Genomic DNA, 14728 nt, shown 5'->3' on the forward strand with positions numbered 1-14728 from the left:
GGGATATTTTTTAAAGAAAGGACTGAGGTACTTGCACCAGATAGCAGCCACAGGACACCTAAATCTTTCAGAGAAAGAGAATTTATTTCTTTTATAAATAAAATGTATTTTTAATAAATAGAATTTATTTTATAATTGCTCCATTATCAGAAGAAACAAACTTCTTCCCTCCTCGCTCAGTCCTGAAGATGCCGTCAGGATTAAGAGGAAGAAGCTGACACTGACCAGACAGAATCCTGTGTTTGAATGGAATTTATGCATCATGTATAAGGTGCATGAATATGCCACAGGCTATTGTTTTTAAGGGTTAATCCTCTGTTAACGTGTGTCCTTTTTTGAGTTTATTTTGCCCAGAAAAGGTACCTGGACCGTCCGTAACTCTTTGTTCTATTGTCTCGTATTGTCCTAAATCCTAATGGTCCAAATTTTTTATTACTCTAATTATATTTCTATTTTTATAAACATTTTATTACTATTAAACTTTTAAAATTTTAAAAGCAAGTGATTGGTGGTTTTCACACAAGGACGGACCTGTGAACCACGTTCCTAAGAACCAGCTGCACCTAAGGAAGAGCCTGTTTCTCCCATCTAGCGCAGATTCATTGTGGATGCCCCATTCCCAGCTGGATGGGGCTCTGAGCAGCCTGGCCTAGTGGGAGGTGTCCCTGCCCATGGCACGGGTTGGAACCAGAAGATGTTTAAGTTCCCTTCCAACACAAACCATTCTGTGATTCGGTGATCCTCAGTTCCAGCATTTGTACGGTATTACCTGGATTATGGTGTCATACGAGAACGCTTTCAGAGGCCAAAAATACAATGAATGTTTATTGTTTCTCCTAAAGGAGGACAAAACAGGTGCGAGCAGCCCTAACAAGAAGTGGATAGGAAGGTGGAAAACACAGGGCTGAAAAAAACCCTCACTAGTTTCCTGCCATTTTCCGCTGTTTGTTTCCAAGGAATCTGTTTTCTCCACGCCGGTGCGTGCCACAGAGGCTGAAATTCCCGCGGGCACCCCAAGGCACTCCTGAGGCCGGATCACCCGGCGGGCCGGGATCCCCGCCGGCCAGGACAGCCCCGCTCCCAGAGCGGGCACGCGCGCTGCGGGCGCGCCCCGGCGCATGCGCGCTGCGGGTCTCCTTGGCGCGGCTCGGCGGAGGGCGAGCCCGGGCCTCAAGGAGAGGGATCGGGACAAGGAGGAGCAGCAGGAGCGGGGATCGGCGCTGCCGCCATGCTCCTGTGCGCTGCTCTGCGCGCCGCGGCCGCACGCTCGGTAAGGGCTCCCCGCCACCGCCGGCCGGGAGCGGGGGAGGCCGCGGGACAGCGGGGAGGCCGCGGCGGGGCGTGGGGCCCGGGAGTGGGGCGGTGCCTGGAATCCCAGTCTATGGACCGCGGACCCGCAGTGCCGGCTCTTCCGCAAAGACGGCCTGGTCAGCTCAGTGTTCTAGCAGCGGCTCTCGCAGTGTAATGTCACGGGATGGCTGCAGCCTTTCCCTGCCATATGACCTGTCCCGTCCCTGGGAGCGTTCGGGGCCGGGGTGGATGGGACTCTGAGCAGCCTGCTCCAGTGGAAGGTGTCCCCGCCCATGGAGCGACATGATCTTTAGGTCCCTTCCACCTTGAAGCATTCTGTGATTTTACTTTAAGAAAGCTCAGAATTGCTCAGGAATCAAGCATTAAAATACACGTAATTTAATATAAAATTGATTTTTAATAGAATAGATACTTGTGGTAAAATTATCAAGTCTTACTAATACCGGCCAGAATCTAGAAATCTTGATCTGTTCTGGCATGTTAGAGAGTACAGAGAATAGTTGAACAGAACTTGCATATGGGTCTGTGTTCTGTTCATTCTTCAGGTCTGTGTTTACATTTGCCCTCCTGTGCCAGTTCTCAGCGTTTGGTTCGATTAAAGCTGAAGAAGCATGCAAATGCTTACTGGAAAAGAACTTCAGTAGCAAATGCTTACTGGAGAAGAACGTCAGTAGCAGTGGTGGTTTCTGCAAACTTTATAGCAGATAGCATGTAAAGTCAGAAATTGGGAAATTCTTCATGGAATGTTGGATGAGAATTTGTGTTCAAGGCGCTTAAATTAAGCAGTAGCAGAATTAAATCCTTTAATTTCTACATTGTTTCAACTGGTCAAGGTGGGAGTCGAGAGATTTGCTCTCCTAATAGTACAGGAGAGCCCTTAACAATATCTTCTTGACTTACTGTAAATTATTAGTGATGGCAGTAGAATTAGTGGCTTCCAGTTGGAATGGCAATCAGACTGGTTGTGGAAGCAGCCACTGGCAGTGCATTACTAACCCTGTACTTTGCTTGTAGGCAAGGCAGATCCGATACTTGCACGGAACAGCAGAGCGCAATGCCTCTGGAGCCTTATTTGTGGTAAATAATCTGCTTTACTCTAAGGGGGATGGGTCAGAAGAGTTTGGCATGTGCTTCTTCAAATCTGCCTAAAAGCTTCTGATGGGCAGAACTTTGCTATAGAAACTTACTGGCGTTTACAAAGAGGGTTTTTTTCTATAGAGCCTTCTATTAGAGTTGTAATGGAGTTTTATTTTAGGCTTTGTTTTAGTTTTTGTCTCTTGTGTTTCTTGCCTTATATAGTGAAAATGCTCTGTAATTTGTATGTGATTGCAGATGAGACTTTGCTTAAACTTTATTTCATTACAAACCAGTTCTTGTTTCCTTTATTTATTTTAGTTGAGTTTGTAATTGAATCTCATTAAACTTTTTGCAGGTGCAGTTTCTTGCTTTCTGAAATTTGCTGCAGAATTACCCGTGGGCTCAGGTCCTAGCTGTGTTTACAGGAGTTGAAAAGTACAGTTCTTGTTCCTGTTGTGTGTGATACAGCAGGTCGTAAAATGAGTTGTAATTGAGGCCATTAAGCACTGTCACAAAAGGCATAAACAGTAGTAGTAATTGAAAAAACTAAAAAGCCCTTGAATTTAAGTGTGTCAAGCAGCTGTGTTGTCTGTCTACCTCTGAAGAGAACCTGAAGCATCTCAAGAGAATATGTATTTTGTGCCATTCTTCTTCATTCAGAGCTTTAGCTGGTCTGCGGTTTAACAGCTGAATAATTTGGCATTTTCCCAACACTTGGTGAAAATCAGCCCTTTACTGGAGAGTTGACCACTGTTGAAAACAAGTGCTCAGGATTTTTGGACACGTTGTTGTTGTTATTTCCTTTCTGCAGCTGTGTCTACAGCTTTAATCATAAAATGAAGTTAATAGGATCTCAGTATATGCTTTGTGTACTTTTCCAGAAATCTGAGCAGGAATTGGCGATTTACAGGGTGAGAGCTGGTGTTCAAGGAATAGAGGAAATGCTGTAGTCTGGCAATTTAGGAAACTTCAAGTGTAGTTGGAGGTTGGTGAAGACAGGCAAAAGATGTCTTTGGCACCCTAATGGCTGTTATGTCTGACATATAACATAGCTAGATAGCTTTATAAATTCAAGATTTATGTAATTGTTTAAATTATTTGCTGCAGGGAGGAGCCTGATAACAGAGAAAGGCAAGTAGAAAAGCTGAGTGCTTTGCAGATGTTTATTTAATAGCATCATTGATGACTTATTCTGCAGCAGAATTTTTGCTAAAGGAGCATAAGAACTTGGTTTTTCCTTGGTTTTTTTCCTCAGTTTTTTTCTAATAAGGTAATAGTTGTTCTTCTCTGAAGTAAAAGGTAATGGGAAGAAGACAGTTGGATGTCACAATATGTGTGTGTAATTGTTTGCCCTAACTAAATTCCAGATGCTACTTAAAGTGGGAGATTTTAAGGGAAACTTGTCCTGCTGGTTTGATGCAAAGACATTCTTTTCATCAACACCAGGTGTTCATAAACAATCAGAAAATTGGACTCCCCCTGGATTTCTGTTGAGAAAAAAAAAAATTTAAGGTTTTGTTTGTTTGTTTTTTAATTACAAGCAGAAGTATCAAAAGTTTGTTTAAAAACTGCTTGTGCAGGACTCATGGGAGTAACTCAGACCTGTTGTGGTGGTCCCCTTAGTATGTCAGTTTACATACAAATGTCATGGGTTTTCTTTACAAAGCTTATTGCTGCTACTTCTTGCACTTTTCATCTGTACATGAGGAAGGTAAATGCATGCAGTGTATTTGTGTTGTAACAGCAGAGGACAGGCTAGCAAGGGCCCTGGTTATCACAAAATGTAGTATTAAAAGGCATTTCTGATTGGCATGCCTGTGCTTCCCTTTGCAAACACGTTACATGTTAACAGAAACACACAGAAATCAGTAAGAACTTCTGCTGAAATGTCTTGGTATTCTGAAACACCCAGAAAGAGCCTTTCTCTCAGTCATTAAACTGAGTGCTATCACAGGCAGCTACATCACACTTCCAGTGAGAGGATATCAAGTACAAAATTAGATGGATTGTTTGCCCATAGGAATGTAAGAGTGATGCTCCAAATCTCTGCAGTCTGATGCCTATGGAATTCCAGATTCCAGAGACATTTATTATGATTACCTTTCTTCATTGAAACATGCATTCTCTATACTTGACTTTTACCTGATTTTACCCTTCTTATCAGCTAAAATTTAGCTCTGCAGCTTTATTGTTTTCAATACACAGACTGAGTTTCTTTAACAAATCAACAGCCCTTGATGTGGTCTTTGTCATAGGGCTGCACATAGGGTTCAGCACAAAAGGTTGAAGAATTGCTGTTTTCAAGTTTTAGTTACTTGTGAAGTTGGTCAGTGAGATACTTGTGTTTGAGACCACTTCTACCATTCTTTAAGTAAGAGGAGTTTATATTTTGAGTTCTGTTGGAGTAGTGAATGTAGGGTACTTTCCCCTTAAAGGAGAAGTAATACATGTTTTTTCATTGCTGATTTGATATGGATTCTGAGCAGGTTGTTGCCCTAAACATGCCCCTGCAGACCCCCCAGTTCTCTGATTTTGGTTTACAGTGCTTTGGACTGTTGTTTACCATAGGGCATAGGTCAAGTTTCAGGCCAAGGTTTTGCAGTATACATGGAAACTAAATTATTCTAACTATTCTATTGTAATTCTTCAATGCTCTTTAATAATTTGGTGTGCCAAGAAAGACAGATGATTGGATCACTGGGAAAGAAGAAAGCATAATAATAAAATGGCCCAGGTCGGTTTAGCAAAAGGAATATGAGGTGGCCATTCAGCAGCCTTAGTGGCTTCCATGGGAGTGCACTGGCATCTGTAGCTTAGGTGGCCTTTGCAGTGAAGGTGTTCCTACTTAAATAGGCTCTGTTCTGCAATAGGAATGTGATACAGTCAATGTATGAACAGCATGAAAACTTCACATAAGACTTTGGGAAATTGGAGAGCACAAGAAGAGACTTGGAAAAAGGGTTGCATGGGGGAGAGTGGAAAGAGAACAGAGCCAAGCTCATTTCAGTGGTGCCAGCTGACAAGACCAGAGGCAATGGCCTCAGAGAACATCAGGAAACACTCTTTCACTATGAGGGTGACAGAGCACTGGCACAGGTTGCCCAGAAATCTTGTGGAGTCTCCGTTATTGGATAGATTGAGAAGAAGCCATCTGGACACAGTCCTGGGCAAGCAGCTCTGGGTGTCCCTGCTTCAGCAGGGGAGTTTGACCCACATGACTTCAGAGGTTCCTTCCAACTTCAGCCACTCTGTAATTTAAAATAACACTCTTTCCAATACTGTGTTCTTATTTCTCATCTTGCTGTCTAGAATCTGTATCCTAAAAAAACGTGGAAATGCATCCATGTCATTTAGAAGCATGTCAGTGTCTGCGAGTCTCAGATAAATGGCACATTTTCAGATAAATGTAAGACTAGAGAACATATAAATTCCTAACTGCTCAGGAGTCCTAGAACTGTGTAAGCTCTTGATGAAAACTGTCAAACTCTCCATGGCCCAGATGAAGCCCTTTCAGGAAAAGGGAAAATATAAAAGGTGGCATGTTTTATTTATTGCTCGCCTCTGCTATAGCCTTTACAATATATCATGAGACCTTGCTACAGCTACACCTGTGTTTTCCAATAGAAACTCTTTATTATTCCTTTTCACATGTAGGGCATTTAAGGATATCAGTTTAGAGATGATACACTGAAAAGAACAGCTGCTCCAGATTTGTCTTTGGAAGGAATTTTTAATGAATCAAATAAATTTATTTGCAAAAGCAATTGATATGAAGTACAATTGCTAACTATCAAATCGCTACAGAAGGCAAAATAATAGCAAAATAGGCATGCAGATTTGAGAAGGAAAAGCTAAGTTATGGAAATACCATGAATTGTGGAATTGATCTGTGCAGCTAAGACATGGAAAGGTCTGTAAGGGAAAAAATAATAAAAGTTGTCCAGTATTTCCAATCAGTCTTCTCTCCATCAGCCTCTTTTTGAGAGCTTTTTTAACTCTTTTTCTACCAATAAAATTGATAGAAGACACTCACCAAGACTAAATATGAGTCATCAAATCCTTTGTCTGGAAAGGTCAGTCTGAAATAATGGGAATTGTGTTCCTAAAAGCTCTTTTATGTTGTAAAACACACAATAAGCAAGAAATTAGCACTAAATAAAATATGAGTGTGTGTGTTCAAAGGGCATCATTCATCTTTCTGTAATTCCTGTTCTTATAGGAAAGTCATCCTTGGTGCAGTATTTATCCATGGTAGTTTTTATGGGACTTGAAACTGTGGTGAGGGCACAATGCTTTCAAACTGATGGTGGCAGTCAAATTGTCTGCTTTGGGATATAGACAGGATAAGCAAAGGTAATCCCTGGACAGACCAACAGATGTAGTTGAAGTATTTGCCCTTGCAATATTTCCATATTAAAATTTCTAAATCTGAGAATAGCTGTGGACCACGCAGGTTCTAAGTTCTTCACTGATGATACAAACTTCACTTCAGTATGCAGGTGTCTTGGCAATGCTGAGGTTTTCATTAAATCCTTTGCTGCTTAGTAAGGAGTGGAGTGTGGCAACTGCAAAATCACCCTCGGTTACTGGAGGAAATTATGCAAGTGGAAGTCAGTGGAGGGGGCTACTTTGTTCTAAATACACTTCTAAAGCTTTTATTATTGGCTAGTTGTGGATTACTTCTAACATCAAGCCTCAAGTATAGCTTGTATTTTCCCACAAACTTTCCCTTTGGTTTGCAATTTTCTCAATTTGAAAACTGCATGAAGTTTGGAATTAACTTTAACTGGAGGTATTTAAAGGAAACCAACATGAGCTGCTTAGAGACAGTTAAAAATTCTGTGCAGGAACATTTGCTGGTGGAAAAGGATTTTCATCAGAACTAAGATTTTACTACAGGAAAATGTTACTTTTTTCAAGACCTCCAAATTTGTATTTTCTGACTATAGAAGAAATAATTAAAATTTGATGTTTCCCTAGAAGACCACCTTAAAAATAACTTATTAGAATAATTAGAAAAATAGCTAATTAGACTATTCTTATTTTGGAAATACTAATTCAGAATTCTGCTTCTTACATTTTGATTTCAAATTGTAGGTAAAATGAAAATGTTGAAATCCATTACAAATCAAAGCAATATATTAAAATGGATTAATAATGTGTTTGAATGTGTAGATGTTTTAATTCTGCAACAAATTTCTTGATAAATTGTGCAGCTTTTTTAAAATTAATGTTTCATGGTAAAGGGAAAAATGAACTGTTTTTTAGTCTCTTGTTTATTAAGGTATTAACTAGAGCGCTCTTACTCTGCCTATTGTAAATTTGAACATAATTATCAAACTATTAACAGCATTAAAAATACATATTTTGATAACAACACCATACATTCTCTCAATATATAATTTCATGTATTTCTCAGTAAATAATTTCTTTAATAGGAAGTAATGGGAATAGGTAATGATTTTCAAGAGTGATGAAATAATTATCAATATTGTTGATAACTTTCCCAAATATATTTAATCACTTTAGTACTACATTTTTATGTGGAATACATAGTTTTTATTCAAGTAGCTTAACTGTAACTGTGTAATGAGAAGGTATTTTACAACAGTAAATATGTCCTGAATATTTTTCTAACAACCCATTTTTACACGTTTTTCTTCTTTTCTTGAAGCATAGAGACAGTCCTGAAAACAATCCAGATACTCCATTTGAGTTCACACCTGATAACCTAAAGGTATGCAGATAAAAAAAAAAAGATCAGTACACAGATCTGTACTGATTTGTCTTTAGAGCAGTACTGATTGTTTTCCTTCTTTGCCTTTAACCAGCGAATAGAAGCGATCATAAACAACTACCCAGAGGGACACAAGTCTGCAGCTGTCATGGCAGTACTGGATTTGGCCCAAAGACAGCATGGATGGCTGCCCATATCGGCTATGAACAGGGTATCTAGTACTTGATTATCTTTCAAGCATAATTTTATTGCTTTCTTTCAATATCTTAGTAGAATATTAACGTTGATTAATGAAAGCTTACTAGCATGGGAATTTACATGTGGCACAGAATTGGGAGAATTCCCTCTGAGACTACATTTTTAAAAATAAAAGGGAAAACTAATGCAGAAAAACTCAGGACTCTGTTTATATAATATTAGCCCATTGCTAGAAACTACAGGCAGAACAAATAAATTAGGTAAAACCTATTCAGATAGGCTCTTCTCCCAGAGTGATCGTAGAATTAGGAACAGAGACTTGATTTTGTTCACTGCTGAATGTGGGGGAAGAAGAAAAAGGTAATGTCAGTGGAGCTTTCTTCCTCCCAGATTAACGGCATTTCATCCATTGCCTGGGTTATACTTAGTCTCTAAATCTGTAAGGACTCTGCAGAGCAATGTTAGTGTAGTTGATGTAAGGAGTGTTGAGTAACACCTCACAGCAAGTGCCCAGAAGACTTGTCAGGTTAATTATTAAAATTGTTTCAAAATAACCAGGTAAACAACTACACTGCTCCAAAGTGAGGGGCTGCATGACAGTAACCAAACACCAAGAAACAAAAAAATCTGGTTTATATTCATATGGATAAATCTGTTGTACTTTGTGTTACCATCTGGCATACTATTAATTTTACAGTGTAAAGTTTTAAATTCAGTTTAAGGTGAGGATTGTGAGCATTAGAGGAATGACTGAAGGAGGTGAATGATCATTTAAAGAAAGGCAACTTACAGTTGTCTGCTACAGTTTCTACAGCATAACATAAAGCCTCAAAGCTCCATTAATGCTGGCAGTGTATATTAGTTTTTTTCAGTTTCAGGTTGATATTATGTTTAAAATGATCTTAAGGCTTTTAAGTGAACAGATATTTTCCATGATTTGTTATCTGCCTGCTAGAGAAACTGGAACATAAACCAGTTACACTATTGAAACCAGAGCCAGTTCTCAACTTGAGCAGTTTGCCAGGGTTCCATGTTAATGAGATCAGGGATACTTGCACTAGAACTGACTCCATGGAGATCATGCTCCAATCCTTACTTATTAGCTGGGACAGGAATCTGCAGATGTAGCCTGGTGTGTCACAGAACCTGAGGGAGACCTGCTCTGTATGAATTAGATAAGCACAGTACCAGCTTAAAGGTCTTCCTTACCAAAAGGCTTCCATGCATTAGTGTGAGCAGGCTTGTACAGGTTGGTTCATTCACACAGCCCAAGTGCAGTGTGAGCTGGAGCTGACTCCTTGCATCCCCTTGTGTGCATCCAGGACAAGAGATCCTGGAGGGGAGCTGACTCAAGCTCCTTACTGTGCTGATCCACAGCTTAGTCAAGTTTGTGTTCAAGCAGGGTGATGCCACTCAGAGAACTCAGGTGTCCGGTCTTGGCGCTTGGAATAAAATACATTTGTGCTTTGATACCCACCCCCACCCTCCTACTTACCTGTTACTGCAAACAGGACAGGTGACTTCACTGATGTGGTTTGCTAAATGCCTTTGCTGCTGCCCTCTGAGAATTCACTGTAGCATGTTTTTGCCTGTCGCAGGTGGCTGAAGTTTTAGAAATGCCTCCCATGAGAGTCTACGAAGTAGCAACCTTCTACACCATGTACAATCGCAAACCTGTTGGGAAATACCACATCCAGGTCTGCACCACCACGCCGTGCATGCTGCGAGACTCTGACAGCATTTTAGAGGCCATTAAGAAGAAACTTGGTAGGACACAAGTTTGTAATTTACTTCTTATATTTTTTTACCTTTGTTTAATGGTACTGAAGTAAAATTCTTCGTATAGTGGAAGAAAAAATCTGGCCTTGTTCAGCTTCTTAAGGTTCACATGGGCCCACCTCTATCCTGTCAAGGTCCCTCTGGATGATAACATGATGTTAACATAATTTTTGAGTTCTCCATGGGAAAAGTCAATTGAGAATGGTGCATCATGGGTTGTAAGGAATAATCAGGGGTTTTGTGTATGGGTTGGGGTTTTTTCCTCCTTTTTGGGTGGTTATGGGGAGAAGAGAGGGTAAGATCAGCAACTGACAACTCTTCCCCTTCTATGAAAAGCTGTGTTAACTTTTTCTAAGAACCGGTGATAAGAGCTGCAGAACAGCTGCCAATCATCTGTAATTTCATATACTCTGTTGTCTGAAAAAGGCATATTTAGATGAAATATCTTGTTACTGCATAGCTTAATTTCAAGTGAAACTCTCAGCTTGAGGAATCAAAGCAGTAAGGATGATTCTGTAGTCTCTACTGAGACAGGCCTTACTTGTACCTTTGATTATTTCCATCCCATTCCTACTAGTTAATGGAGGAAAACTGCTTTTCAGTATTCTTCCTTCCATGGAGTATTTTGTAGAGATCAGATTCTGAGATGTTACTTGGACTAACTCGTATATTGGGGAAGGTCTGTATCTCTAGCAGTAGATCAGTAACATGCCATGGATGCTAAGTATGTGTACAGTTTGGTAAATCATCTTTTGTGTATAACTTGAAAGTTGTTTATGAATTTGTAGCTAACAATGTTTGGATGTTGGTTAACTTGGGAATATTCAACACTGTATATTAATGCATTTCCTATCAGCACACAAAAGCTATGTGTCCCTATTTTTCCATTTTATTGTACTGATTACTAAAAATGTTCTTGAGTAGATCTGTTGTGTTTCTTGGAATTGTCATTTCATGGTTATTTTTCAGTGATTCATACCTGTAAACAAGGTCTAAAAAATGTATCTGAAAATTGAGTTAATGGTTCATTAGAAACTTCTATTTAATGGAAACATTTTTGACTATTTAAGGGCGCTTAAATTTGCAAATGCTTTTAAGGCCCAACTACAAGTAATGCAATGTCTATGGAGTACTGAAATGCATGCTTTATCACTCTTGTTCATAACCACTACTAAACCTAATTAATTTATTGGTTTAGGTATTAAAGTTGGGGAAACAACATCTGATAAGCTCTTCACGCTGACAGAAGTGGAATGTTTAGGTGCTTGTGTAAACGCACCAATGGTACAAATAAATGACAATTACTATGTAAGTACTGCATCCCCTTTTAAAAGATTAAGCTTCTTTGCTGGCTTACCTGTATTTTCCAGTTGTTCCAGATTGTGAAGTTGTGGTCTGTTTTCCAATTCCTATTGACAGGAAGTACTCATTTCCTGCAGCATCTTTATTTTCTTGGCCTTTTGCTAGAACACTTCATTTGTATCAGTGTATTTTTCATTTCAGTTACTGTCTTGATTATACAAGAGGAGTGATGCATTTTTGTGATTGTGGTCTGTTGTAAATCTGGAATTTTTAAATAGGTATTTGATAAGCTTTTGAAAGCATTTTAAAGTAGTCTGTTGCAAAGTATGCACTAATTTAAGAAGTGATGTCTTGAACTCTACTCAAAATCTTTTTCTTGCAGCCGGCACACATTATGTGTCATGGCATGTGTGCAGTGGGTAAGGCAGAGATCCAGCTCCCTAATATGAGGAAGCTGAAAACACAAACATTGTTTGTTTTAACATAATTTCTGCAACTACACACAAAATAAAGTTTCAACATTAAAATGATAGTAGACTTTTCAATTTTTCTGCAGGAAAATGCTTTAAGCCACTATGTGTGTTAATGGATAAGATCAAAATTACCTCTGCTAGGGTCACACTGATCTGTTAAATTTGAAGTGCTGCACTTAGCATAACTGGTGACTCTCAGTTTTGTCAGTAATCTTTTTCTTTTTTTTTAAACAGGAGGATTTGACACCCAAAGATATTGAAGACATAATTGATCAGCTGAAGCTTTGCAAAGTTCCCAAACCAGGCCCAAGGTTAGCTATATTTATTACAAGCTATAATATATAATTGCCTGTGTTTATAAATTATATAAATTATATTGGTCACCTACACAAAGGTGATTCTTCTGAGAAACTAAATTACTTTTCTAGTGATTTGAGTTCACAGCCTACAGCTAAAAAGCATTAATTAATTTGCTGAACAGAAGTGCATGTATTCAAAGCCAAAACAAACTGGAAAGAACTGAGAATTTGCATGTCCTTGGTGACTGACCAGAGGAGCATGGAATGTGAAAACATGAATTCTGATTTGTCTTAGTCCTTAACAGGTGAATGATGTCACCTGTTGGAATTTTGGCCTAGATAATTTAAACCAACAAATTCCTGTTGGTTGGCTGGTTGTGTTGGTTTTTTCTGATTTCTGACAAAAACCAAACATTTTAAGTTAGTGAGAAAGGTGTTACTGCTGAACTTTTCTTATCTGTTATTTCCCACTGTTCTTTGTTAGCCCACCTACATTTGTGTCAATGGGGAAATGAATTTGATTTCGGTGTTACTTATTCCTGTTGTTTCTATAAAGATGTTTTGAGTACAAGAACAATAATCTTAAAACAGTTACAGTTTCAAAAAAACACAGGGAAGCATCCATCTATAACAAAACTGATTGATAAAATGTGATGCTGCCTGGCCAACTATAAATGAATATAAAAGACAACAAGTGGTCCTAGCTTGCATTTCAATTATGAATTTTTTGTCACTACTTGGATTTGGAAACCTTTCACTTTAACAGCTACATCACACTTTTTCTGAAGGTTGAATGGGAAGGACAAAACAAAAAATAGTGGCTTCAGCCTTACGTCAGATTTTTGACTGTCTTCTATCAAATGATTAAACAGAATCTGAGTTTTTATCAATACCAGCAATGAATTAACTGCTTTCATTTTTCAGGAGTGGACGTTTTTCTTGTGAGCCAGCTGGTGGCCTTACTTCCCTGACTGAACCACCCAAAGGACCAGGTTTTGGAGTTCGGGATGATCTCTAAGGATTTTTGTAATATAAGATGAACTGTCTGAAAAGAATAAAGTATCTTCAATCCCAGTAAAATTATGTACATTCTAATGTTTTGCTTTTAAAAATTAACAGCAATTAGACTATCTAACTTACTGTGGTTTTAACTACAGCACAGTTTAATCACAATTCCAGATTATAAGAAAAGTGTTCTGTAGACTGTGTAAGGTGACTCTTTGAGCATGTCCACTTATGGTCAATGGGAGATGAAAAGTTGCATCTTTTGATCTGTCATTGAAAATTTCAGCTTTTTCTAAAGCTCTTTGAAGAAGCAACAAAACTAAATCACAAATCTGGCAAAGGCACAGGGAACCAAAAAGAAAGGAGATCTGACAAAACTTCATCAAGTTACTTTTATTGGCAATTTATTATCAAACAAACACACGCAAACAAGAAAGATTATCTGAGACGTATTGTATAAAAAAATCATAGGTTCAGTTAGAAGTGGTTTCTTAAGCTTAATGCTTCTTAATATCATTTTGTAATCAGGAAAAATGTAAAGCCCCAAAGAGCAGCACTATTCTACTAAAAGAATTAATAGCAACAGACACCAACTAACTTCCTTTGCAAGTCTATTTAGTACAGACAACGTATGGAGTTGGGAGAAGACAGAATACATGAGAACAGTTCAACGTATGCTCAAGGGTAATAATATCTGACACTGGATCTTTGATTCACAGATCCTTCTTTGACCTTATTACTGTGCACCATCTACTTGCAAGAACTAATCTGTGTGAAATTGAGGAATTTCTTTCAATATAAAAAAGCTGAAGATAATTTTTTAAGAAATTGACTGCATACTGATACTTCATACCTATGCTTCTAAAACTGGGCATATGCTTTAGCTATACAGACATACATTTCCATGTGAATTAGGAAATGTGGACACATCAGTCACCTGAGACAGGCATAGTGTGTCTGTCTTGCCTCAAATCTGCCATGGGACTTATATTTGTAAACTGATGAGAGAGATGAACCTTAACTGTATCATTTATAATTTTATTCTACATTATATTTAGTTTGTTTTGATAGTCTAATTAATAGTACTTCACCAAACTATTCTCCCTCTTCAGAGTTAAATGGTGTTTTTACAGATTACCTGCATAATGGCCATGTCATGTAGTCTATTCATGCACCACCATTTCAGCACGCTCTGTGAAGTTCCTTCACATGCCATTAAAAAAGCAGTATTACTGTTGGTAGTTCTGGGAACATAATAGAGCTATAAACTATTTGTATGAGAAACCTGCTATCTCTTCCATATTACTATATTTATAAAATGAAATAATTGCATGGAAAATGGAAAAGAAAATTCAGTAAATACATACAACTCATGAGTGAAGCAGTTTCTGAACAAGCATGAAAAAAAAAATCCTGTGTAGAAGCAGTACAGAACATAGTGCACAGGAGAAAATAGAATGGATTGAAATCTTATCTGTCATTTAAAGCCTCTGAATGCTCTTCTGAAAGGTCACTCCATGTTTGTAATAGCCTCAGGCCTTGTAGCA

The 14728-nt window shown here is 38.6% G+C and overlaps 1 protein-coding gene across 1 annotated transcript; it reads left to right on the forward strand.

The window, feature by feature from the left end:
• Positions 1-1119: 1119 nt before the first annotated feature.
• Positions 1120-13259, forward strand: NDUFV2 (NADH:ubiquinone oxidoreductase core subunit V2). The gene is made up of 8 exons (XM_054285033.1): positions 1120-1270; positions 2326-2388; positions 8063-8125; positions 8220-8336; positions 9922-10090; positions 11301-11410; positions 12112-12188; positions 13101-13259. The coding sequence occupies exons 1-8, from the start codon at positions 1229-1231 to the stop codon at positions 13192-13194; spliced, it is 735 nt and encodes a 244-aa protein (XP_054141008.1). The 5' UTR covers positions 1120-1228; the 3' UTR covers positions 13195-13259.
• Positions 13260-14728: the final 1469 nt, after the last annotated feature.

This window comes from Melozone crissalis, unplaced genomic scaffold, assembly GCF_028551555.1.
Source record: "Melozone crissalis strain CALT ecotype California unplaced genomic scaffold, PUWL_Pcris_2 ptg000042l_1, whole genome shotgun sequence".
NCBI classification, from domain to species: domain Eukaryota; kingdom Metazoa; phylum Chordata; class Aves; order Passeriformes; family Passerellidae; genus Melozone; species Melozone crissalis.

Coding starts and splice junctions, on each gene's coding strand:
- NDUFV2 (XM_054285033.1), top strand. CDS start 1,229: ATGCTCCTGTGCGCTGCTCTGCGCGCCGCGGCCGCACGCTCG. Junction 8,337..9,921: donor CCATATCGGCTATGAACAGG/GTATCTAGTACT, acceptor TGCCTGTCGCAG/GTGGCTGAAGTTTTAGAAAT. Junction 10,091..11,300: donor GGCCATTAAGAAGAAACTTG/GTAGGACACAAG, acceptor TTATTGGTTTAG/GTATTAAAGTTGGGGAAACA.